General features: G+C 42.5%; 1 protein-coding gene across 7 annotated transcripts in view; it reads left to right on the plus strand.

Moving 5' to 3' along the window:
• Positions 1 to 27,547, plus strand: part of DCTN1 (dynactin subunit 1) — a 1,835,652-nt gene that overhangs the window by 1,048,931 nt on the left and 759,174 nt on the right. For all 7 annotated transcript variants that reach the window (XM_044063298.1, XM_044063299.1, XM_044063300.1 and 4 more), the window contains one exon: positions 26,635 to 26,787. In XM_044063298.1, the coding sequence (XP_043919233.1) occupies positions 26,635 to 26,787 (153 nt within the window). The remainder of the gene's footprint in view (positions 1 to 26,634; positions 26,788 to 27,547) is intronic.

Raw genomic sequence — 27,547 nt, forward strand, 5'->3', positions numbered from 1 at the left:
GTACTAGGCTAGCTGGCCTTGTGGGCCATTTTAAGCCTAACCAGTTATCCACTGTGAGAATCAAACCCTGCCCCTTTTAGCTGTAAGGTAAACAGCTTAACGACTAAGCCACCCTCCCACTGTTACAGTTAAGTTCACACACCATTTTAACATAGCCAGCTAAATTCCATTTCTTCTTCTTCCAGTGCCACATTTTACATATATATTTTCGGGTCTACTTTGAAACATCTAAAAACCCATAACATCTAATTTCATAACATTGAGACCAGAACATCTAAAACCCATAGCATCGAATTTCTTAACATCTAACACTACATATCACAAGAAAATAACATCCCCTCCACTTATAACAATACCAAACTACCAAACACACTTTTTACTATGTTTCTGGAGGGGGGCAAGCCCCCTCCCCCCCCGTAAATTAAATATACTAACTGCAAGATTGCACTACATTGGGAAAAAGTTAATTTCCTAACCCCGCTGTATCAAGGCCCCCCTCCCCCTGCAGAAATGTAGTAAAAAGTGTGTTTGGTAGTTTGGTGTCATTATATGTCGTTATATGAGGAGGGGATGTTATTTTCATGTGATTGGTACTGTTAGATGTTATGAAATTGGATGTTATGGGTTTTAGATGTTTTGAAGGGGACCCATATTTTCATATCCAGTTGCACTGATGCTTTGCAGTCTCGCATTTATTCACGAAGTTCACAGTGCTGCTGGGCTTCTTGATCACCTGTATCTCACACCACCAGTCCGGCTTGGGTCCAAAGTACTTTCTGTAGCTCATGCATTTTCCTTTGGAATAATGGAATACGTTTCAGTGGGAAATCTTCTGTGTGAGCTTTGTTATTCTCAGAAGAGAATCCACTTTCTCTAATCCCATCTCTCTCCCCCAGTCTGCCTTCCCTACACGTTCACTTTACTGGTATCCATCGTGCCCTCTTTATTACACTCCGGAATACTCTCCTCATTCTCTTAGCCATAAACACTTACAAAAATTCCGTAGTTTTCTTAACCTACGCACAGCAATATGCTGTCTGTCTTCCTTCCAGCCTTGTCAAAACATAGCTACCTCCTACTTCTCATAGTAACATACCGGACTGTGAAGTATAAAACCCTATTTTATACTTCAGGTCCATATACCTGCGAGCTTTTCATTCTCAACGTGTATTTTTATTATGCCACTGAGTGCTTTCACTTGACTGTATAATGCTATTGGATGTTATACTTAATTCTAATTATGTATTTTTTAATTTCTTTGTGGAACTTATGAATTGTATATCTATCTAATTTGTTTCTTCTCTTGAGCTTTTCTCATTGGACCTCTGCTGAAAAAGGGCACTAGCCCAGTTGGACATTCCCGATCAACAAATGTCAAATATAAGTAAATAAGAGTATGAGTCCCCTTCTTCTTGCTGTGTGTCACTCTTTGGATAAACTTTATTTCCTAACTTGTTCTGCATCCAGAATTATCTTGGATCCTTCAGGAAAAATTACAGTGAAGAAGTCTGGGTACAGTAGCTTGAATCACACACTTGCCTAGTTCCTGACATGAACTTGCTTCTCTTCTGCCTGGTGTTCTGTGAATAATAATTTTCCACAAATACTCTACTGTCACCAGTTTTTAACAATTGTTTCCTTCTTCCACTATTTTGTCGTGAGCACCTCTTTCCACGGGTGTTAATGTATCTTTACTAGTTTGTGTCTTGGCTGCTTTCTCATGGCCAGATTTTGAGCATACAAAAGATGTGCCGTTTCACTTAAATCCTGCTGTGGAACACCAGTCCAGTTGTGCATTGGTTCTTTCATAAAATTAATGCAGAGTTTTCCTTCAGGTTTCTCTGGTACACCAGAAAATCTCAGGTTTTCATTGAGTTCTCTGTTTTTTCTCCATTATTTTTGAAACTGCTCTTTTTGGGAAACCTCATACTCGGCCAGCCTTTTCTTCATTTCCACCTCTGATTTTTGCAGCTTTATCTGTTCACCAAAGTAACGTAAACCTGCTTCTATTTTCTCAGCCTTTCATTTGACTTTATGTATTCCTTCTCTTTTTCACTTATTTTGAAAATCTGACTTTATTTAATTTATTTATTTTTTCTAATTTACTGGAAGCATCTGCTGTGCAATAGCTGAAACTTGGAAAGATTTTTGCTGATCGTTACAAGAGTCTTCCCTGCCCGAGCTTTTCTTCTCCTTTTCTGGTTGATTTTTTGTTACTTTTTTCAAATTTCTTGTTTGCCTTCAGGTAGAATAACAACAAGCCAGTATTTCAGTTTTAGCGAAATGGAAAGTTTTTACTGGTCTTCTTTCACAGTTTCCATTTTTACACTCTTGAGAACTCTAGTCAAGTTGTTGATGAATGTGCAGCCGCGTCTTGGAAGTCCCAAAGGAAATGTAATTCTTATGGCTTATTTGTGTCCAAGACAGCCATGCCTGTCTCTGCTAACTAGTCTGTGGCAATATGTTTGAGTCTTCTTTCCGCTTGAATTTAACACAACAGCTTGGAAAGTCTAGTCTTGTGGTTTGTGACACAGAAGGGTAAAGCCCTTACTACATCCCAGATGACCCGGGTGGGGAGGGTGGGAGTGAGCTGATACTGTCTTGCTCATCCTGGCATGGGCGTGTGGGGAGGTGGCCTAGTCTTGCTGCAGTAGTAGCATTTAGAACTAGGCAAGCTGTCTATAGAACTGAGTAAGCAGGTCCGATAGGCAGCAACAGTAGAGCTTGCAAGGCTGTTGTGGGGTGGAAGTATGGTTAGGGTGCACGTCTTGCAGAAGTGTGGCACTGCAGTGTCATCCTCAGTCTCTTCCCTGACCCTGGACATGGGATGGGATGGACCGGATTGAATCAAGGGGAGGCTAAGGTTGGTCTGCTACACTCTGTGAGCAGAGGAGCTTGTGGCAGCTGATAATAAGCTATGGGGAGGGGCAGCAAAAAGTGAAACATCCAAATTTCAGTTCTCAGTGCCACATCTTGGAGGATATGATGTTTTTTCTAAGCAACCACCTTTCTCTGATGAGGTTTTATGTTATCTTTTGAGAGGGAAAGAGATCAAACACAAAGTTGTGCTTATCCAAGTGGCAATGATGTTCATCATGTTACCCTGTTGCAGTCATCACACTTGGGTTATCCTGTCATCAGGCGGTCCCGCAGTCGGCCGGAATTCCAAGGTCTTGGTCCGGCGTCGGTGCTGTCGCTTCTTCCCTGACGTCAGTGCACCAGGGGTATATATAATGCATCCGACGCCATTTTCTTCAGTCTTACTTGCCACGCGGTGCCCGAAGCAGAAGCAGTTCGCAAGTGCCGGTCGGCCGACTCCTGAGTTTTTCAAAGTCGAATTTCAGATCCGAAGTCTTCAATAAAGCTTAGTACCCCATTGGGGAAACTTTTCTTGCCTCAGACCGATGTCAGAAAAAGTTAACAATTGTATTTCTTGTGGGAAGCAAATACCTCATAAGGATTTTCATTCTTTTTGCATACCTTGCCTAGGCCCAGACCACAACGTCACTGGTTGCCATTTTTGTGCTAGGTTTAATAAGCGTACTATAAAAAGACACTTAGATTTTGCACTACACTACTTTGGTAGAAAATTTAACTACACTATGCCGTCAGACCACCGGCATGCACAAAAAACGCAAGGATAAGGACAGGCAGCCTAGACCCAAGCCAGACTCCGAGGCCTCGGCTGGTCCGGTCTCCGGTTCACCGGTCTTCAGTGAGGCTCCGACGCAGCCCCTGACTACCGCAGATCTGGAACCTGAGACCGCTTCGGAGCTTTTGGCGGAGAGTACTAGGCCGACGTAGCCATTTTGTTTAGCCCCTACCGACGACACTGCTGAAAATTTCGGTGTTGCAGAAATACCTTCGGTTTCTGAAGGCGTCTTCAGACCGACTACGCTCACCATAAAAATGTTTCCTAAGACTAAGACTCCTATTAAACCAAAAAAGACTGCACTTCAGTCTCTAGTTCAAGGCCCCATGCCTAAGAAACAGATGCTCAAAATGGCTGAAGATTTGATCTCTTTAATCAGGGGTTCCCAACCACCACCTGACAAAAGGCCTAGACAAGAGGAAGATTACGCCTCCTCTGAACAATTGTCTATTTCCTCAGGCTCCTCTGAGGACCAAGATTACTCCTTTTCCCCTTATGAAGATTCTGATGCTGAGGATTCCATTCCCTTAGCTTCTCCTCCTGAAGATTACTCCTTTGGGGAAACTTTACACACTATGAGGGAACATTTCCACTGGGAAGGTCAGGACTACACTGACTCAAAGAAAAGGCTCAGAGAGTTTCTTTTATTCCCCCAGCACAGACTACTTCCCATCCCCCCAGTTTTAGACATTGTGGATGATGTTTACTTAGAATCCAGTTTGAACCCAGATTCTCTGCCTCCTGCTCCGGCCAAACCTGACAGATACTATAGAGTGCCTGATTCCCACAAATTTCTTTATAAAAGCCCTGTTGCTGATCCAGAGACTATCTCCCAGGGTCCCAAAGGGGCTAAGGCTTCTATGGCAAAAAATCCTGTACCCTCTGAAAGGGACTCCAGAGCACTAGACAGGTGGGGGAAAAAGGTTTACACCTCAGCCACTCTAGCTATGAGGGCACTAAATTGCCAATTTCGCATGCTAAAATATCAGCAATTTCTAATGTCTCAGTTAAAACAAAAAATGAGCACACTCCCTCAACAATCTGATCTGAAAGAAATGCAGGATCTGTTGCATGCAACTGAACTGGTGGGCAAACATACTTTACAATGTGGGTTTGATTCTTTGGAGGCTTCTTGCAGAGCAGCTGTCACTGGGTCTGTTATAAGTAGGCATGCTTGGTTAAAGGAACAAACTCTGCCTGATCATGTTAAAGCAAAGCTTCTAGATGATCCCTTACAGCAGGATGTTCTTTTTGGAGTTAAAGCAGAAGAAGTATTAAAGAAAATGGAGGATAAGGCAAAATCTATGCAGATAGTCAAATATTTCCTACAGGTACAGCCCCCTCGCTTCGGCAGAAATTGGCCAACAAAAAATTGGTCCTTTCCAGCTTCTGACAGACCACAGAGGGGTAAGTACAGATGTCCAAGAGGCAGAGGACAACCACAAGCCCAGTACAAACCTCGCCAATGGGGCATGACAACACAGAAGGGAGGAGAAGACCGGTCCCAAACCACCAGAAGGCAAACTCAATGACTTGCACCTCATCTGGCCAAGCAACACTCTCTTGGCAGCCCCCTTGGGAGGAGAACTCGCTCTTTTTTCAGACAACTGGCACATTGTCACAAAGGACAAATGGGTCCTAGACATAATTTCACGAGGATACAGATTCCATTTTCACACCTTGCCAATGAAAAGAGGAATGCCAAACCTGCCACAAAATCAATGGGCAGAGGCACAAAAACAAATTACAGCTCTCATGGACATGAGCCATTCAGCTGGTACCTACTCGAGAGCAAGGTCAAGGATTTTACTCAAGACTTTCTAGTTCCCAGAAAGGACAATGCTTGGAGACCAATTCTGGACCTTTCAATTCTAAACACCTTCTTACAAGTACCCAAATTCAAGATGCTAACACTACAGCAGCTTCTTCCCATGTTGGGCAAGAAAGCATGGCTAGTAACGTTGGACCTCAAGGAGGCATACCTGCATGTCCCTATCAGACAAAGTTGCAGAAGTTACCTCCATTTCATTGCAGGTTCAACCCATTACCAATTCTCTGCACTGCCCTTTGGCTTATCTACTACACCCAGGGTTTTCACAAAATGCCTGGCACCAGTAATTGCATACTGCAGACAAAGAGGAATTCAAATTACCCATACCTGGACGACTGCCTCATCCAAGCAGAAAGCAAGGACATACTCCTACATCATCTGGTTTTTGTAAAACATCTTCTAAGTTGCCTGGGGTACACAGTAAACGAAAAGAAATCAAAACTAGTACCCTCACAAAATATGACATTCCTGGGTGCCAGCTTGAATACAATGGCCCAGAAGGCTTATCTGACGCCAGACAAACAACTACAACTGACTCAATATTTCAAAACAATGGCAACAAAGACCCAACTACCTGCAAGAAAAATTCTGCAGGCCTTGGGCTTCATGGCATCTTGCATACTACTGATACCATTTGCAAAGCTGCATATGAGGAAATTACAGTGGTACCTAAAAAGCGTATGGTCTCAACACAGCCACAACTTGGACACAATGATATCTCTCATTCCCTGCCGACAACAGGAGTTTCTATGGTGGTCACAGGCATGTCACCTCAACAAGGGTCAGCCTTTCACCTTGCCCCCAGCCAGGCAAACTATGACAACAGATGCATCGGACTACACCTGGGGGGCACACATGGCAGGACAGTGCGTTCAAGGCTTATGGACTGCAGATCAAAGGAATCTGCACATCAATCAAAAAGAGATGCTAGCTGTACAGAATGCTCTGACAGCCTTCAAGAATCTATTACATCCAGGACGACGTACAATAAGGATGGACAACACCACAGTAATGTGGTATTTAAACAAACAAGGGGGTACACACTCCTACCCTCTATGCAGGCAAGCAATGACCTTGTGGAACACAGCTCTGGCTTACCAAGTTCAGTTACAAGCTCAATTCCTGCCAGGAAAAAAGAACACATTGGCAGATGACCTCAGCAGAAACATCATGGATCTCCACGAGTGGAAACTGGATCCACAAGTATTTGCAATGATAACTCAAAAATGGGGCCTTTCAGACATAGACCTGTTTGCCAGTCCTCAAAACTATCAACTAACAAAATTTTGTACAAGGACACGTCACCATCAAGCTTGGAAAGTGGACGCACTCTCATTCAGTTGGAAAAACCTGACAGCATATGCCTTCCCTCCACTGCCTCTCCTCACAAATGTGCTTCAGAAAGTCAGAAAGGAGAGACCATGACTGATGCTCATAGCCCCAGACTGGCCACACCAGCACTGATACCCATTATTGAGGAATATGGCCCAGGGCCCACCTTGGATTCTACCACAAATTGCCCATTTGCTTACACAGCAAAACCATCATATTCTTCACAGCCAGCTCAAAACCTTAAATCTGGCTGCATGGCAAATCACCTAGGTGTCCGGCCTGCTCCTCTTTCCCAAGCAGTTATGGATGTTATTCTGGAAGCTGGGAGACCCAGCACCAGGAAGGCCTATTCGGACAAATGGAAAAGGTTTTGTGCCTGGAACCAAGCTAAAGGTCAAAACATTCTTCAGCCTCGCATGCCTCAGATTCTGCAATACTTAACTGAGATGTTGCACAAAGGGCTTTCTTTTTCTTCCATTAAAATCCATGCATCAGCTATTTCAGCCCACTACAACACGGATCCACCCTTATTTTCGCATCCACTTCTAAGGCAGTTCCTCAGAGGGGAAAAAAACATTAGGCCTCCCCAGGAGAGCACCTACACCAACACGGGACCTCAATTTTGTTCTGGGAAAACTTACGCTACCTCCCTTTGAACCAGCTTCCTCTGCAGATCTACAGTTTCTATCATGGAAGACTGCCCTGCTGCTAGCAATAACTTCGGCTAGAAGAGTCTCAGAGCTGCAGGCACTAATGGCAGTGGAACTTTTCCTCATTTTCCATCAAGACAGAGCTTCTCTACGAACTAATCCTTCCTTCATGCCTAAGGTGGTTTCCAGTGTGGCTTTAAATCAAACCATCTACTTACCTAACTTCTTCTCAAATCCACAGAACAAAGGAGAAAGACTCCTGCATTCCTTGGGCATTCACAGGCAACTTCTTTACTACTTGGATAAAACTAAGGCTTTCAGAAAATTTGACCAGCTCTTTGTATCCTATGCTACAGCTTCACAAGGGAAGGCTATATCAAAGCAAACCATTTCCAAATGGATAGGACATTGCATTCGTTTTTGCTTTACCCATCATGGAAAACCAGTTCCAGCTACCATTAGGCCCCACTCTACCAGGGCAACAGCTACATCTACAGCCTTCCTCAGGGGGGGTTCCAACCAAGGAGATTTTGGAAGCTGCAACTTGGAGTTCAGTACACACCTTTACCAAACACTACCACTTACCACTTTACTCTAAGACTAGAGCTGGCTTCGCCACTGCAGTTCTGCAGGGCCTTCTAGCCTCCTCTAACCCTCTATAACTCCTCCACCCATCCTTAGCTTTGGGATTCTACCCAAGTGTGATGACTGCAGCAGGGTAATACGATGAACATAGTACAGTTTTGTACCTACCATAAATGTAGATGTTCGAGTGTACACCCTGCTGCAGTCCAGGTTACCCTCCCTCCATCTCCTCTGATCTTACTGGCTAAATCTCTACAATACCTTCCTGATGTATTTGCTTATAGCTGGAGGGATTTTGTGTTTGTGCAAAAATTACTTAATTTGGTAGTAATTACTGACCACCTTTTTGGGGGCACCTGACATCTGGGGCAAGAAAAACTGAAGAAAATGGCGTTGGATGCATTATATATACCCCTGGCACACTGACGTCAGGGAAGAAGCGACAGCAACTGAAGCTGGACCAAGACTTTGGAATTCATGCCGACTTCGGGACAGCCTGACGACAGGATAACCCAAGTGTGATGACTGCAGCAGGGTGTACACTCGAACATCTACATTTATGGTAGGTACAAAACTGTACTTTTTTGTTATGCTTCATAACAGGTCTGCTTGTATTTCTGTCCCTTGAGCTCTACAGTATTTTGTTTCACTGTAACACTAGTTTAGTTTATTCTTCTATCCAACTGTATTTTAACTATTTCTACCTCTTTACCTTTTGAACCTGGTTATCTGATATTGTTCATAAGATGAGTTTTAATTCCTCTTAAGTTCATTAAAAGTGGAATTTAACACTTACATTTTATGTGAAAGGCAAAATCTCCCATATTCCCAATGCAGGAGGCTACCCCTACACCCCTTAGGTAATATAATCCGCTCCAAGATTGCTGCATTTCATTACAAGGAGAATTTCACCTTATTTGTAACTTAGCCTTCATAGCCGTATCTTTCACTCCTCCCTGCTCACTGTTGATGATGTTCTTCGTCCCCCATTGCTGCAGTCCTTACTATTGGTAGTAGTCGTCGTCCAGTCGAATACCAATACTAGAATAGTGGCGTCGGTCGTCAGGGCGCGTGGTGACTGGCCAGTACGCCAGGGTACTAAATGCGCATGACCACGCCATCCTAGTCTTTTGCCGCATGGTCCGGCGGCAAGCAGTTTTGCAGAAGGCAGGTTGGCGTTTTCAAATATTTATATTTCGAGTTGGAGAGTTTCAGACCTAGACTTATTTGGTCCCAAGTGGGTTCCGAACATTTTTTTGCCTCAGTATTTAACCGGATGTCAGAAAAAAAAAAAAAATAACTGTTTTCTTGTGGGTGTACCTCACATAGTTTGTACCATACCTTGTGTATACCTATACCTTTGTTTGGGGCCTGAGCAGTTGTTGGTTGGTTGTGTGCTGCTGCTTTGTTTAACAACTACTATAAGAGGAGTTAGAGTGTAGGCCAGGTTGTTTGCGTTGAATTGTCAGTTCCACATGCTAAAATATCAAATTATCTCCTTTACTCGCAATAAAAATCTAAGGTGGATGCTTTGGAAAGGTGGTGAGTGTAAAGAGTTGCTGGATTTGGTTCATGTGAACAAAGTGGGTAAGCATTCTTTGCAGTGTGGTTTTGATGCTGTACAGGCCTCTCCTGTGGCTGCTACTAGTTCTGTTCTTGGTTGGGCATGCCTGAAGTGAAGGGTGGCTGAACATGTTAAGACAGACAAGTGGAGACAAGATTAAGATGCCTTGATGTGTTGTGTGGTTCTGTGGAAGTTTGTTTTTGGAGGAAAAAGAGGAAATAAATAAGAAAATAAGGTATTTTGTTAAGGATTTTTTTTTGCAGGTGCAGGGAGTTTTTTAGTAGAAATTGGCCTGCTATGTATGATTCCCCTGCTTATGATTCCCAGTCTAGGGGTAGGGCAGGGCGTAGTGGTAGGCGAGGACAGAAAGTTCTTTTGGGCCTAGAACAGGCAGACTTCCAAGGAGCTTCTCTTGTCAGCAGGGGGTGTGTCTTTTAAGCAGCCAGTAGATTCTCGGAGGAGAGACTCTCTTTTCAAAAAAAAAATTTAATTACTCAAGACAAAGACAAATGGGTGTTGGATATCATTCACCACGGTTAGAGATTTTATTTCCATACAATGCCCCCCAAAGGCATGCCAGACGTTCCTCCTCCACAAAAGAGAAAGGAGGCAGAAGCAAGTTTTCAGTACTCCCAGATGGGGCCAGGGCAGTCCCCCCATCAGAACTGTTCCTAGTACCCATTTTTATTGATCGTGGTTCAAAATTTGGATTTATCTCTCCTCAACCAATTCCAATTTTTTGTTCCTCTCCTCAATTCTTTTCTGCTTCAGCAAGTTCAAGATGTTGACGCGATCGCTGGAGAAGCTCTGCTGGATGTGGATGGTGCCTATAAAGAAGCTTGGCAGGCTAAGCTGCAAGTAAGGGTAAGGAAAAGGCAGGATCAGTTCTAGCATTCATCTCTCTGAAATTCTCAATCGCCATTCTCCTGCCTTGCCTACTGCCCTGCCATTCATTCAGGAGTAAAGTCTCACAAAGGTTCTCAGGCTTCGGCGCTTGCAGTTCTGGCTTACTTGGGCGACTGCCTGATATCCAGACAAGGAAGGAAGCCTCTGGCTCAAGAAAAGAAGGAAATCTATGAGCAAATTTACCAACTATTATTCTGTTGCCTAAATGCTCAGTCAAGTGGGAAAAGAGACATGTGCAGTTCTTGAAGAGTAACCCGGAGAAAAGTGTTGTCCTTTTTGGTTGTTCCTGACCGGAACACAAGTCCGTGCCTTTTTAACCAGTCCGTCAAAATTAGGAGTTCGTCACTCTTATCAAGCCAAGTCAACAATCTCTTATCAGTCTCATGGGTGCGGAAAAGATTTTGCACACTTAGATGTACACAGCAGGCAATTTTATTATATTATTTAAAAAGAGGAGGCAGTCTCAGTCTCAAGTTTGTTTCTTTCTTTTGAGTTTTGCTTTGAGGTCTGTAAGTCAACAAAAAACAAACTATTTCTAGGATTGGCTTTTGCATGCATTGCATTTATTATTCCATCATGGCAAGGGATTCCAGCTGGATTAGGCCTCATCCAACTACTAGCTACTGCCTTCAACTGCATTTTCTAAGGGGGTGGCAACTAAGGATATTTTGGAGCAGCTACTTGGAGTTCAGTGCAATCTTTCTCTAATCATTATCACCTTCCTACTCTAAGTCTAGGCTTGCCACAGCCAGGCACAGCATCAGCTCCTCTTCTTTATTGTTTTCATGATTTGCTTATTCTTCTATTGCCTCCTTACCACCTACCCTGGGAGTAAGAACTGCAGCAATGGGGGACGTAGAACATAGTACAACCATAAATACAGATGTTGAGGATCCCCCTTGCAGATGTGTAACGAAACCCCATACTCTACCCCCTCCCTCCTCCCTCCTGGTTATGTGTGTGAGGTTGGGTTACATGCTTATATTTATTATTGTATATATTGTATATATTACATTTTTTTGTATTTTGGTTTTTGGTGCAGGTGCTTTTGTCTGGGGCCTTGGCTTTTGAGGGATGGGAAAGATCTGGAATTGAGCCGTATGGCGCCGGGCGTGTCGTCTAATGCGCCTGACCCGGTCCGTCGCTTCTCTCTGGTATTCGGGCCCGACTGGACGGACCTGCCCACTCGACACGGACTGCAGACATGGACAAGGACTGCCCATCATTTCTGGGATCCTAAACATTACATTGCTGTACTTTTCTCCCAAGCTATAATTTTCCACTGAATCCGCCCACTTTCACTGTGTCTCCCACTTACTTTATTAGAGCTATTTCATGTGTTTATTGCAGCTGTACTCATTTTCTCATCTCATAACTCTATAATGTTATCTTACTTATCTGGTACACTCCAGCTTGTTGCTCATGTAATTTACTGAAGATTTTCATATGCCACAAATATTGTATACAGTACTGTATCCATGTCTCAGTCTATTTTAACATTGTTTTCTTAGAGCTTTTCTCCCCAGACCTCCACTGAAAACGGGTTTCTGTGTAGTTTGACTCTCACATTAAACAGATGCTGTTAAGTACTAATAAATAAGTAGATTTTCATCCACAGTGCTCATTTGTAGGTTTGCACTTGTGGCATATACCATTACCAAAATCTTCTTTAGCTGCAGTTACAGTGGTCAGACAATTTAGAGGGATATTTCTTACATCTGACATCTCCTGGACATCAGTTCATAGGTTCACAGGTGTGTACTAGGCTAATGGCCCTGGAGCCTTTACAAGCCTAGCTCATAGGATTACCCTGGCATCGTGCCACCTGACCTTGTTTCCCAGTGCCCCTGTCAAGTACAGCCACTGGAGTGATCCCCGGGATGAATTTTATATTTACCATCCACTCATCAAGATTTCTCTTGGTGGGCCAGTGAGGTGCTCTGTTTGACATGTATGGGAAGTCTATTCCATAGCATAGGCAGTCTCTGGGTTATGAACCTGTCCCTCCAGCACGATGTTCATCATTTTTCACTGTTGAAGTCCTAACAAATGGGTTATCCGGCTCCCGGTAGCCCTTGATCGGTCAGAATACCAAAGGTAAGTAAAATGACATTGGCTGCCGTCGGTTGTAAAGGACATCAGGGCGTCCAGTACAAAAGAAGGCAGCCGACGTCACTTCCTCAGTCTTTCTTGCCATAACAGTCAGAAGCCCCCAGAAAAAGGCTAAGCCAAATGCCAGTTTGGCAAGTAATATCCAAATCAGCCTGTACTTCAGGAAAAAAGAATAGGAGAGGACCAAAAAGGGGGAAGGAGGGAGGGGAACCAGGACTGCAACCGCCTTGGGGAGGGTGGCCTAATGGTTAAGGTGTTTGCCTTGCAAGCACAAGGAGCAGGGTTTGAGTCTCACAAGGGATAATTGGCTAGGCTTAAAATGGCTCAAGGGCAGTTAGCTTAGTACAAATCTATGAACCTATGAACCTGATACACTCGAACATCTACATTTATGGTAAGGGTACACAACTGTACTATGTTCATCGTGTTTCACTGTTGCAGTCCTAACAAATGGGTTGATTACCAAAGCCCAGTGAAACAGGAGGAGGAACCAACAGAATCAAGGGTTGGAGCTAATGCCGTGCAACACAGCAGTAGCAAACCCTGCCCTGGCTCTGGAAAACATAGGCAAATTATAATGTTTTGTGAAGGTGTGAACAAAAGACCATGTGGCAGCCTCCAAAATATCTTTAGTAGGGACACCCCTTAAAAAGGCTGCAGAAGTGGAAGCTGCTCTAGTTGAGTGGGTCCTAACCCCCTAAGGAGGAACCTTGCCATGAAAAGAATAACAAAAGTTGATGCAATGTGCATTCCACTTGGAAATGGTTTGCTTAGAAATAACCTTGCCCTGAGCTCCAGGGGCAAAACTGGCCAATAACTCTGCTGATTTCCGAAGGTCCTTAGTCCTGCCCAGGTAAAACCTGAGCTGTCTGTGCACATCAAGAGAATGTAGAATCCTTTCACCTCTATTTTGAGGATTAGGAAAGAAGGTAGGAAGGTGTATGGACTGATTAAGAGTCAAGTTAGAAACCACCTTAGGCATAAAGGAGGGATTGGTTCTCAGAGACCCTGCCTGGATGGAAAATAATAAAAGGCTCCACAGCCATCAGAGCTTGTAGCTGTGAAACCCTGAAGTTATAGCTAAGAGGAAGGCAGTCTTCCAATAGAGACAAACTTTAAATCCAAGGTAGGCTGTATGAACCACCTTGCCTTCATCCACAGCTCTGGTGACTGACTCAAAGAAGTCATTCAAGTTGAGCAGGCATGCTCTACCCTTCACAAAACCAAATTGTGTGGGATCCAGAGTTTGGAGATTCCCTATTGTTTATTAGGCCCATAATGATGTGCTCTATAACTTTGCATATCAGACGTATTAGGCTAATGAGGTGATATTTCCCAGGGTCTGTAGTCGCTTCTCCTTTGTGGAGAGGGATGACTGTAGCAGTGTGCCATTCGGTAGGGACAAAGCCTGAAGTGAGGCTATGATTGAACAGGGCACCCAGGTGAGGTACCAGTTCACTCTGTTATTCATGTAGAACACGGCCAGGGATATTGTCAGGTCCCATAGAAGTTGTATTCTTGGCCTTGGCCAGTGCTTTTTTAACCTGTGCAGCAATAATACTGGGTGCCTGGCAATCTACAGGTGGTATGAATGGTCCTTTGGGGGATGGGGGGAGAAAGGGGTAAAGGTGGCACTGAATCTGTTGGCTAGTATAGTGGCAATATCTGTTGGCTCGGTATAGAAGGTATCATTGTGCAGTAGCTCAGAGCAAATCTGGGTATTGCCGTGGAGATTCTTTACATAACTATAGAATGCCTTGCGGTTGTCTTTTACTATCTGCTGCAATTCTGTTTTCATAGCTTGCTTTAGAGGATTTGATGAAGGAACTCACCTTTTTGTTAAGGCTGATAAGGGAGTTTTTCCAGTCTTGGGACTGCACCTTATTCCGCATCAGTTTCCTCCTCCTGTTGTAGAGTTTATCACAGGGGACCACCAGATTGACTTCCTTTTTTGGAGGAGAGCGTCTTGGTTCTGTAGGGTATGGCGAGATCCATGGATTTATATACGTGTTCGTACAATGCAGTGGTGTATGATTTGGCGGTCATGCAACTATTCTCTATTTGCATGGGTGCTATGAAGTTAGCCACCTCTCTGTTTTTAGGAGCCCAAAGTTAGCGTTGGAGAAGTTTTTCATGGTGGTTACATTTTTGAAGGTGGGGGTGGAAACGATGTGGATTTCCAAGGTGATTAGTTTGTGGCTGGATCTAACCAGGGAGGAGGTGACTATTGGTGTAGAGCAACAGTCGCCCATGTTAGTAATGACCAGATCAAGGATGTTGCTACCTCTGGTGTGGGTAAGAACGAGTTGGTCCAGGGCATTGGAATTAATGAATTCCACGAAATGTTGGGCAAGTGTATTGGTACATGAGTAGTTTTCCCAGTTAATGGAGGGGTAGTTGAAGTCGCCCAGTATAAGAGTGTTAGGTTGGACCTAATATTCTTCAGGGTGCTTAGGAACGTGGAGTTGAGTGCCATGGGACTTGGTTGGGACCTATAATAGGCTACGACCTGAATCGCTGTCTTACCCAATGTTAGCTGCACCTGAAGTATCTCTGATGCATTATGTTGGGCTACCAGAGTGGAGGTGTGCACATCCTTTATGAATCTGGAAGCATCACCATCTTTGGAGCTTCGGTCCAAGTTCTGGGGCTGAAAGGTGTAGAATGAGTTATAGCTTGGTAGTGCAGGGGTGCTTTCTGCTGCCTTGAACCAGGTCTCTGTTACAGCACAAATGTCAGTGTTCTCCATTTTGAGTGCTTTGAGCGAGTGCATTTTGGGATTTAGACTTCTAGCGTTGAGCAGCATGACCCTCAGATTGCATTTGTTTGTAGCTGTTACGGTGGTAATTTGTTGTTTGGAACACCACCTAAAAAGGGCACTATAGGGGTGGCAAGAGCCTTGGCCAGTATCTGGAAGTCCAGTAGTAACATATGCTGGCCACCTCTAGCAAATCATCAAGGTCTGTCAGTCATGTCATCCCAGGTAGACAGATACTGGATCCCCTTAGAATGACACCAGAAACTTAGCCAGTTATTGAACTCAAACATTGTCTGCTTGTACTGTTATCTTTCTGGTTGACTGTAGGATGCTGCTTGGTCATACCTGCCTGAGCTACATAATACAAGAGCTCCTCCATGCCTCTCTTCATGTAGTCCAGGGAGGTATGTCTCAGTTCATTCATACCCACATGTGCAATGACAGAGTCATAGTTGTATCTGTTGTTGAGGGACCTGAATGCGTGTGTTATGTGGCAGATCCTGGCACCTGAGAGGCAGCTGACTGTTACTTTCTCCTTATTCAACCTAGTGAGTGGGACATCAGTGTGCCACACTATTGAGTCACTTATAACTAGTGCGCTGGGCATGCTGTTTTTCCTTAGGGGCTTTGGTTGAGTGGCATACTGTTTAGGAGAGTTATGTCTCATGATTAGTGTTGTGTTGTGGTAGTCTAGTGCGTTTCTGACTTGGAGGACTCTGCTGTTTGGGTAAATTTTTATTGAGAGCCTCCGCGAAGATGGATGTGTGATTTGTGATTTTAAGTGAAGGCAGTGCTGGTGTGTGTTCTGGAGGGCTATGTGTTCCGTGTGGTGTGGTGCAAGTGTTGACCTTCTCCTCTTGACCAGCTGTTCCGGTCTTAGCTGGAGAGTGCATGGCTTCCAATTTGGATATATAAGTGGATCTCTCACAAGTTTGAGTGTTGGGAGGTAAGAGGAAAAGGTTGCCGGTGTCCATGAGGCAGTTGCTACGTTGCCTCAGTATGCCCAAGTTCACCAGGTTAGTAGGAGAAAGCACAGGGAACTGACTTTTAGACATGCCTGGAGGGGTGGAAATTAATAATAAGTACTGGAGCCGTTTTCTTGAAAGTTTATTGCTGGTAGCAGTTCTGTGTTCTATAATAATTGCTGCAAGAAGTCTGGTATGGTAAAATGCTAGACTAATAAGCTAGAAAAAGTGCAGGAGAGGAGAGGACTAGCAGATCTAAGGAAAAAATTGAAGAGCAGACTTTGGCACCTCTCAGAAGCTTACAAACAGTCCTGGATACAGCAAATTGGTATCTGGACTAGACTAGTTACAGGAAAGGTGGGAAACAAACACAGGCTTTTAAACTAGAAAGTTGAAAGAGATGGAAAAACTGCCCTAACTGCCAGTAAACTAGAAATTCTGGGTCAGAAACCACTCCTCCTGTGGTAGATAGGCTATCTAGTGCTTACTACTCCCACTGGTAAGCTAGAAGGCTTCCCTTCAACACAGAAAGGCTTGGGGGGGGGCTCAGTAGCTTACAGCAAATCTGTATCTGGACTAGACTAGTTACAGTCCTGGATACAGCAAATCTGTTTTTGGACTACACTAGTTACAGGAAAGGCGGGAAAAGCACAAACACGGGTTTTCAGACCAGAAAGTTGAAAGACATGGATAAAAAACTGCCCAAATGGCCAGTAAACTACAATTTTTGGACCAGAAACCACACCTCTTGTGGTGGATAGGCTACCTAGTGCTTACCACTCCCAATGACAAGCTAGAAGGCTTCCCTCTGACACAGAAAGGCTTGGGGGACTCAGAAGCTAACAAGCAGTTCTGGATACTGCATATCTGTATCTGGACTAGGTTAGTTACAGGAAAGGCAGGAAACAAGCTTAGAATTTTTTTAATACAGAAAAGTAGCTAAAACAGCAGTAAAACAATTTAAGTGCAGTGCAAGCTAGCACAATTGAGTGTGTAGCAATATTAAAGCAAGTACAGTTTAAATAAATCCAATTTATTCAAACTGGATTCCGAACTGAATCCAATTATTGTTTTATTCAACTGTGAACAGTTAAAAAGTGCCAAACGCCCAGACCCGCCGCGAATTAATTATAACGTGCATTCTATGAACACCTCAGGGAATGGATATGCTATGCCCAAAAAAAACCAACCCAAATCTCCCCTCCAAGGCGTCTGCCCCTGTCTGGTGGGCCATAAACAAACAACAATACACAAAAGAGAGAGAAGGACCTACTAAAATGATGAAAATCCCAAAAAGGAAAGGAATAATGTAAAAACCTTAGCAAAAAAACACGGCACACACATAAAATTATATAGAGAGCTGAGGAAGAAAAGAATCACAGGATAAGGACAATAACTTCTTTTCTTATGTTAGGAACCTGGGTGGTAATTCAGATATGGGTGGGTTATTCAAAATAAATAAATACAAAGACTCATAAACAAAAACAAAATCCACATCATAGCAGACAAAGTGCAAACCTCCCCACCACCAAGGGCAAATATCTATCCCAGCAGAGTGCTGCCTCTGACATCTCAGACACTCAGGTAGCTACTCCCTCTCCTGCCAAAAGACACAGTCAAATCAGCAAGACAAAAAGACACAGGGCTCAGTGGGCATGAACCTACCCGGAAGCTAAACCCATGACAAAAACTACAATTCAATCTCAGCTTTAAAATCTCAGCCTTACTACACCTCAGGCATACATAACAGTACAAACAGTGGTAAGGTTTGGCCAAGGTGGTGCCCTTGAAGCTATAAGCCTCATAAGCCCCTAAGCAGTCTGCCTGGAAAGCTAGAAGGATGTGATCTGCAGAGCTTGGGAAAGATATGATATTTATCACCATAAAAACAGATATTATGGACCTTTTCGGCTTTTGAGGCCTGATCCTGCTCTTTACCCTCTTTGATTTTGTCTTAACAGTCACCAAGGCCATTGGCGTCCAGCCGGAAGTCCACAACCACAGAAGCCCTGGAACAATACCCCCTTTCCGGCACAAAAGATAAGCTCCAATAAGCCTACCCCACTCCCCATTAAGTAAACTGATAAGCTTCCTAGACAGGACAGAAACCACTAGACCCCACATGGACTAGCTCAAAATGTCTCAAACCAGTTGCCCAAACCAGTTGAAGTGATGTCAGACTGAAGTCAAGGCCTTTTGGTGTTTATACTCAGGTGTCAGTACAGGCGCTCCACCTTGGAGGACTGTTTGGTATATGGCCAAGCAGATGACTGCAAGCTGACCAAATTCGCTCTCCAGCCAACACAAGCACCACAACCAAGCGCCGGTTAGAACACAAGTGCCAGGCAAGCATACCAGCATCCTGCCAAAAAGTGTATAGTCATCCTCAAGCTAAATGCCAAGCCAAAATAAGTCACAGTGTGTAAAAACAAAATTGGAGAAGTAGTACAAACACGGGACCCCATTAGTGGTAATTAAGTACAGAACAACCAATGGGGACCTGGATAGAAAGACTTTTAAATAGCAACAATAACCATGAAGGCCCACCACTAAAACTTTTAGAAGGGATTTTACTCTTTACTCATATTCAGACCAGGCCATAAATCAGGATCAGCCAGGTTGGATGCCCCTTACAGCGACACCTTTGAGCCAGGCAAGACCCCCCTTTGGGATGTACCTTACCAGACACCTGCAGCAACTGACAGATGCCAAAAAGACCCCAAAAGTACCTTCAAGCAAAGGAACTCAAACCTCAGCTGTATGCAAGCGATCTGTGCCTGGCTAGAGTCTCAGCCTCCCAACCCCCATTAATGGACATGTCATGGAGATCTGTGCCTGACGATAAACAACCCGTCATCTGCTAATTACTGGAACCTCAGCACCGAAAGAAATAGGACATGCCCGAGCTACAAATAGGCGAGACTTGAACCTCAGGACAATGACAAAAATCCCAGTCAGGTTTCTGAGGACCCCTCCCAGTTTCTCTTCGAGAGTGGGTCCAGGTGTCCAGGGAGGTCGTAGGACCCTCCGGGACACACTTCAAGATCAAGGAATCTGAGAGGATGGTAGACTAACACTTTTATAAAAGAGGGCACTTAAAATACCAACTGAATGAGTGGTAAACATAAAAAACCTCAAAATAAATATAAAAATAAATTTAAAATGGGGTGCGCTTATGAAAATATACTTATCCGCTGAGAAGCACACACAGAACACAAGGAGATTCTGTCGATTTTTTTTTAAAGTAAAGTTGAAAGGAGAAACATAAGATAATTCAAGGTTAAGGACCTAAGTGGGTTGGCTTTCTCAAATTTCTCTCTGTATTAGGTAGAATGAGCTAATGACAGTAGACTGGGTTAGAGTTGAACAGATGGTACTGTTAGGAATTTCTGAAATCAAAATATGATCTCACTGTACTCTGTTGAGTGAGCAAATGAGATGAACCCATGAGGACTGTTCAAACACAAATTTACAGGAGAGGCAGGCAATTCCAAACACACCAAGGTTAGTACCACAAGAAGAACAGGGAGGATGGGCAGGAAACTAACTGCAGAGAGACCACAATATTCAGTGAAACAAATAAAATAGAAAAATAAAATGCAGTACACTCTTTAACACTCCAAGTTTGTATTTAACTCAGCTTGTAATATAGTTGATGTAGGTATGTAGCAGCCAGCCAAATAGCTCCATCTTCAGACCTGTCTTTTAAAAAGAGAGAATTTTAACTTTGCCACCTTTTCAGCCTTGTAGCTAATCCCAAATATATTTATCCTGGAAAGATACATTTCTAGTAGCAGGTACCTCATTTAGAATAAAGTCTCAACTACATTTTTCAGTATGTATAGAGGCTTGTATGCAGTCCGCAACATACAGGGTATCTTTAAAAATATGCTCTTCATTTTCTGTGATCATCATAGTTTCTGAATTTAATTTGGACCAATCGATGTACCTTCCTCTCTTCTTCCACAGATGATGAAACCCAGGGGAGTTTACCTGTGTGGATGTCCACAGAGCATGAAGGTACTGTGTAGAAAGAACCAAGCCCATTAGACAGAGATATCAGTTGTTTGCTTTAGAAAAGAAAAGTTGGGTATCTCACTAACCAGATAGACCCTCGGCATTTAGCTAATTGCAACCTTTCATGAGAATGTAAGGTTTTGCCTTCGGAGATTAGGACCAGTTCCATGACATTCGTAGCCTTTCTCAGAACCGTTTCACCTGAAGTCATTTTTGAGGCTTCTGTGTACTCTTCTAATGACACTGTTTCTAAACATTGAGTATGGGTGAGCAGTCTCCAAGCAGAGTTAGATTTGTTCTTGCAGTCATGCAGAGAATGTGTAGGCCAGGCACCCGTTTATTGAACCTTTTTTTGCGTAGACAGATTGTTACTGTTAAGTTGTGAAAACAATTCGTAGAACACTGACCCTTGTGTGATATACCCAGTGCACTTAGCTGCTGCTGTACCCCCCATAAATGCACTGTGATGTACACAGTCCAGTAACAGCTAAGAGGATCGTTGCTACAGGATGTGCTTCCACTATCCATCTACTGCTACTTTGCATTTACCATTTCAGGTAGGAAACGAATAGATCTTGTTGGCGTGTTTTTTTGCTGACTCCTTTAAATGTTAAGTTAATGTTAGGCTTTTATGCACAGTTTAGATTTGTTCAGAGTGTTTTTAATTTAATTAAGTATAAACAAAGGATAATGACTGTCAATTTGTGTTATTTGTATAGGTAGAGCAATGTTTTTGCAGAGGTGTGTGTGTGTGTGTGTGTGTGTGTGTGTGTGTGTGTGTGTGTGCGTGTGTGTGTGTGCTCGCTCGTACGTGCCCTCGCTCAGGCATACTTGCACTTATTGCTATTCTTGCTGCCTTCTTTATAGATTCTTTAGTCATTTTTGCAGCTTCATCGCCTATTCCTGGGCACCAGAAATAACTGAGCAATGGATGTTGTACTCTTATGTAACATGGCTGCCCTCAAATGGCCACAGGCATCATACTGCAGCTATGCACCCCAGGACATTTGATTGTTGAAACATACGGAGAGAGGATTTAGAGACTAGTAGGCTTAAATGATTAACAATTAAAGTATATGCAAATATAAAATATTTGGCTGGACTGATGAGACCCACATGCAGCTTTACTCCAGGCCATTTGTATTGTTTCAAGTAGCAGTGATCTTGTTATTCACACATCTACTGTTAGTGATAGCTTGATACCCCTATACGTAGCATATCATTTGGTCTATGAAGGGTCCCTCCTTCGTGGCTCACAAATGCCTTTTTGTTGTCCTCTGTGCTTAGACAGCCCTTCCAACCCAGAACTGCTGTTGGCAGTCTTAAGTTGGATAAATATTTATATACCATTGTAAATTATATACATTTTAAATTTTTATAATTGTTTCATGAGCAGGAAATATGCTCATACTGTGGCTGAATTGCATTGGTGAACTGTAGTACTAGACACATACTACAGATACATTGTCAGTGACCCCATCCAGATGTGCAAAAGCTTTTGAAAAAATTGCATAACTGGAATGGAAAAGAGGGCTGTTCTTTAATATGATTGCACAATTATCCGTAAACCAGTCCATTCAGTTCCCTTTTTTTCATGGGGCAGAATCCAGGAGAGAGCACTCATGCTTCGGACATGCATCTCTAGCTCCACATTTGCCTAAAGAGAGTGCAGAAGTTCTGGAAGGCAGAGCATTTGTGTATCTCATCTGCTGCAAGTAGACAGGGGGCTATCAGTTGTGAAGCAAGCCTTTCCAAGTGGATAACCACCTGCATTGCATTTTGCAGTCAGACAGTGAGCAGTCCATTTGAAATGTTTATCTAAAAGGCTGCAACACAAGGGGCATAATTTGTTTTATTACTTGAGTAAGACGCATCTCCATTGTTGGTATTTGTGCCATGGCCACTGGACCATCAGTTGGCACCTTCCTTCAATATTGTTTGAACATTTTTTATTTATTTTTTTTTTATTTCACATTTGTTGACCGGGCTAGTCTAACTGGATACATAAAAATATAAACACAGTGCACCAAGGTAACGCACAATGACGTTTAATGAAAACAAAAAGTAAAAGACAGAGGTGAGCGCTTTCGCAGCAATAGTTGCTTCATCAGGGTGATGAAGAAACTATTTGCGCAATCTCTTTTTTTTTTTTTTTTTGTTTTGTTTATTGATACATTATCAGGTTATTTTTTTGCACCTTGGTTTTACCCGCAGCTGTTTCTATTTTGTTTCTAACTGGATACATGTCCATTTTCAGTAGAGGCCCGGGGAGAAAAGCTCCACTTTTAAACTAGATAAAATCAAGACAATACAAAAAAGATACATGCAGTATGTAAAGTAAATAAGAATTTCTTCATCAACTTAAGTTATACAGAACTAAAAATATACAGATTTTGAGTACTGGGTTTAATAAGGCAAAATACAGTATTATGACCAAGGGAAAGAGTTAGATCATTCAATATTAGTATAATGGGTATGAATGTGCCTTTGAAATTATATAAAAAGGTTATGAAAGGTGTATAACACAGGGAAATAGGAAAAATTATGGAGGACAGGGAAATATGATCTATTGTTGTTTTCATCCATTCCTCAATGAATGGGGTCAGATCCAATCTTCGAATTTGACTCTGCCACTTTCTCTAGATTCTAGGATCCAACTCTTGAGCTTCTCCCTTACCCATAATGCCCCTGACCACTGAGTTAGCTCAGATCTTGTTTGCTGCTGTTCAGGTTTGGACGGGATTACGTTTTCTCAAGCTTGTGTTGGTTTAGAGTGCTTAAACTTGTATTTCTTAACTTTTATTTCCTTTTTATTGTTACTGTTATCTTCCTTACCTCTTTTCTAAACTTTCTTACCACCAAGAATTAAGATTCTTTGTCATGGTAACCCTTCTCCATTTCTCCATCTGTTACCTCACTTTGAGATATTTTCTAATCATACCATTGTTGGTATTAAAACGTCCTTTTTCTTCCTAACTGTGTAAAAATATATTTTTCCCTTGTTTGCAGGTGCTGTCATATGTGGCTTTACAGTATGGCTGATAAGCCTATTAGGTTCAAAAAGTGCAGTTCTGTGGGCATAAGAAACCCAACTCTGATGCCCACAGTGAATGTGTTTTTTTATTGTCTGGGCCCAGCACACTTGGAGACCTACTGCCCCATTTATGCGGCATTTAATACCAAGGCCATTAGCGACAAGAGAAACAGTCTTGTCTTGAAAGGCCTTCTTCCAGGTTCTGCTCTTTCCACCGGTACTTCATCATCAGAGGCTCAAACCCCCTCTCATAAATCAAAGGAGCCCAGGAAGCACCAAAACGCTCACCTGCTCTGTCTCCTAAGTCAACACTTACATCTGAACCTCCTAAGAAGGTTTCCAAGAGTTCAGATCTGAAGTCTTCGGATCCATCATCGACTGTTGCCAAGTCTCCTCAGCTCCATTATCTGTTTGCCTCTCCCTCAACAATAAATGCAGTAGGTTCTTTGCCATAATTTTTCCTCAGGGATATTCACCGAAAGATGCTCTAGTCCATGTGTGGCCTTCCAGTCTCCTTTATGCTTACCCTTCCCTGCCTCTAATGCCCAGTTTAGGATCCCAGTCCACGTTTGGACCTGACTTTGGTATTACAGACTTCAGTGTATTCACCTTTTGAGCTATCAAGTATAGTGGACCTTAAGTTTCTGTCTTGGAATACGGTCTTTCTGGTGGCCATAACTTCCAACAAGATGAGTCTCTGAACTCCAATCACTCTCTTCAAAACCACCGTATTTTTCACAAAGATAAAGTTACTTTACGTGCTATTCCTTCCATTCTGCAGAAAGTTGCCTCTGAAACAAATATCAATCAAGTGATCAATTTACTAGTTTTCTTGCCAAAATTTGACAATAAAGGAGACTATACCCTTCTTCTCTTATTTGTACATTGGTAACTTTGCTTTTACCTTCACAGGACTAAGGAAGTTATGAAAGTCAGTCAGTTGTCTCCTTTTCTAGCCATAAGATGGGAAAACCAGTCTCTAAAACTGCTCTAGCAAATGGATAACAGATTCTATTTCCTATGTTTATTCCGTGAGAGGCATAACCGTGCCAAGACAACCAAAAGCACATTCAAGTAGTTCAGTAGCCACTCCAGCTGTCTTTTGGGCTACAGCCTCTATTGATGACATTTGTACAGCTGCCACACTTATTGCTTATTACAAGTTGGACATCATTCCAGAAATAGAGCTGCATTGAGTTCTACAGTTCTCTGGAACATCCTTCTATGAGGGCTACCCAAGGTTCCTGTAGCTGGGGACTCTCTCCCATTTGTTGAGGAATGAATGAAAATGAAAATTTCAGATATAAAAGTTATGTACTCACCATAACTATACATCTATGTTGTCCATCTTCATTCTTCCTCAACCCCCCACCCCCACCTTCCCGGTATCCATGTCTTTGGGAGAGACCTAACTGAATAGTTGCTAGGAATAATAGTTCCTGTTTGAGACCCTGATCTTTTAACTGTCACTTTTCTGTCAAATCAATATTGAGATACTTTGTCGTGACATTGTAAAATAACAGCAAACTTGATCTGTGTAACTCAGTGGTCAGGGGCATTATGGGTAAGGGAGGAGATCAAAAGTCTGATCCTAGAATCTAGAGAAAGATGCTGAGTCCGGTCCGAGAATCAGATCTGAACACGTTCATTGAGGAAGAATGAAAATGGACAACAGAGTTTAGTGAGTACATAACTTATATATTTCCTGAGTTGCACCTTCTTTGGCCCCTAGATGTTTCTTTGCCGTCAAAGACCCTTAACTTATAAACTTTCTCTGATTCCTGCCAGACAGGAAGTATCGTTTCAGTGTTTGGAAGTCTTTCTAAAAGTTGCTCAATGCATAATACTTTTGAAGTAAGGTGTAGCAGATGCATTCACCACAGATTGCTAGACTGCTCTAAACACTTATTTAAATGTAGTGTTGCTCTCCCCAGGCCTGTGCCGATAAAGGGTTTTATTCCAGTTGGACCTTCCCATTAAACAAAGATAAATTAAGTTTCCACTCTCTCTGGGCCTGGAGATCCTCAACATCCCAGGACTTCATAGCGGTATATAACGTTATGCTCATGTGCATATTTTTTTTTTTGTTTTGTTTTTTTTTTTAATTGATTATGGCTACTCATTTGATGGGATCAGACCGAGTAGAGCAGTGGCTGAGCACATGCGTATGCCCTACCGCCTTGGCACATGACATCACAGCATTCACAGACATGCTTCCCTTTGAGCACAGGAACACTATTTACTTTAATTTGTTAATATTGTGTTGACTAGGTTAACCCTTAAAGGAAGCAAGCCCATTTTCATAGTGGATCTGGGTTGGGGACCTCTCAAGATACATAACTTAAAAGAATCGTATTCATGTAGTAGAACAGCACATTTTATGAAGTTTAGTATAAATATACATTACATACACCGGGAAAAAGATGAGATGCAGAATATTGGAGTATTGTTATTAGATACCTAGTTTGTACACTCTGCATATATGAAAAATAACATAAATGACCTCAGGTATTTTCTTATTTGCATTAAGTTTTATTGCATTTTGTCCATACATTAAATGCCAAGGCATTATGTTGAATACATTAAATGCCAAGATATTATGTTGAAGTTATGTCTATATCGTGAGTAAGGAATGAGAAAAGAATTAAGTGGAGCAAACTACATGTGTTGCTGGATAGGAAGGAAGTCTCACATTGGCATTTGAAGGAGGAGCGTGAGAAACTGCACAACTGTGTTGAGCTCAAAGTAAATGAGGAGTAAATTATGTTTGTTATGCACTGCCGAAGGCTTTCTCATAGACTGATATGTGCAGTTGTTAACCCTTTTATGGAGGAGTAAATTATGTTTGTTATGCACTGCCAAAGGCTTTCCCATAGACTGATATGTGTAATTGTTATCCCTTTTATGGAGGAGTAAATTATATTTGTTACGCACTGCCGAAGGCTTTCTCATAGAACTGATATGTGCAATTATATTTGTAATGCACTGCCAAAGGCTTTCTTGTAGACTGATATGTGCAATTGTTATCCCTTTTATGGAGGAGTAAATTATGTTATGCACTGCCGAAGGCTTTCTCATAGACTGATATGTGCAATTGTTATCCCTTTTATGTACAAACTGAGAGGTACACCAAATATAAATGATGAGCATTTTGAATATTAATGCAAAGCTTTTTTTTTTTTGGCTGTATATTTTAAATTTAATCATTGTGCATTGTACTGTTCTCAGGCAATTGAAATGGAACTGCGTAAAATGGAAGTCTTGCAAGCTAGTCGCCACATTTCCTTGCTGACATCGTTCATGCCTGAAAGTTTCCTGCGGCATGGAGGGGATCACGATTCCTTACTCGTTCTCCTGCTTATCCCAAGGCTCATTTGCAAGGTAACACCATGAGCTTTGTGAAGGGGAGTAGTAGCTTAATAAAAAAGGAAATGCTCCCTTGTTATGCATGGTACATAACATTTCAGTGTAAATGAGTGATTATTGAATTTTGTCAAATCTGTGAGTATTTGAAAAAAAAGAAGTACAAACTACTTTGGTATTTGAGGGTCATGTTGTTTGCTCTTCTGCCTAGCAGGGGATGCACCTGAGTATGTAAGCATGCATTCTGTCTTTGTACTGTGGTTATGTCTACTCCCATACAAAAGTGACTCTTATCACCAAATGTCAGAGTCTAGAAACATCAGCAAAGAACATCCTTGATAGTGGATTTGTACTCTCCTTAACAGGGTATTGTGTTTATATTAGAACACTTCGGTTTACTTCAGCTGAGAGGTACTATTAAGTAAAGGAAAACAAAGGGCTTTTTGTGTTACTGTGTAAAATGCTAATAAAAGCAAGGAATAGATGTTTAAAAAGCACCAAAGAGAAGGAATATATCATTAGCAGTGTTTGGGTTATGTGTGAGTGAGTGGTTAGGGATTTTTTTTTTGTAATTGTATCCAGATACTGACTTTGGAAATAGCAAGAGAAAACATCGCTGAATACAGACAGCAAACTGCAAAAAGGGTGTATTAGGGCACTGACTGCAGAATGGGGGAGAGAGTTGTGGAAAATGTACAGGAAGCAATGTGCTTGGTAACACATTAGGGATAGACAAGGAAGGAGGGGCAAATCTTAAGGGTGACTATAGGAAGAATGT

The sequence above is a fragment of the Protopterus annectens genome, chromosome 2.part1 (genome assembly GCF_019279795.1).
Source record: "Protopterus annectens isolate FY-2018-M chromosome 2.part1, PAN1.0, whole genome shotgun sequence".
In the NCBI taxonomy this organism is placed as follows: domain Eukaryota; kingdom Metazoa; phylum Chordata; order Ceratodontiformes; family Protopteridae; genus Protopterus; species Protopterus annectens.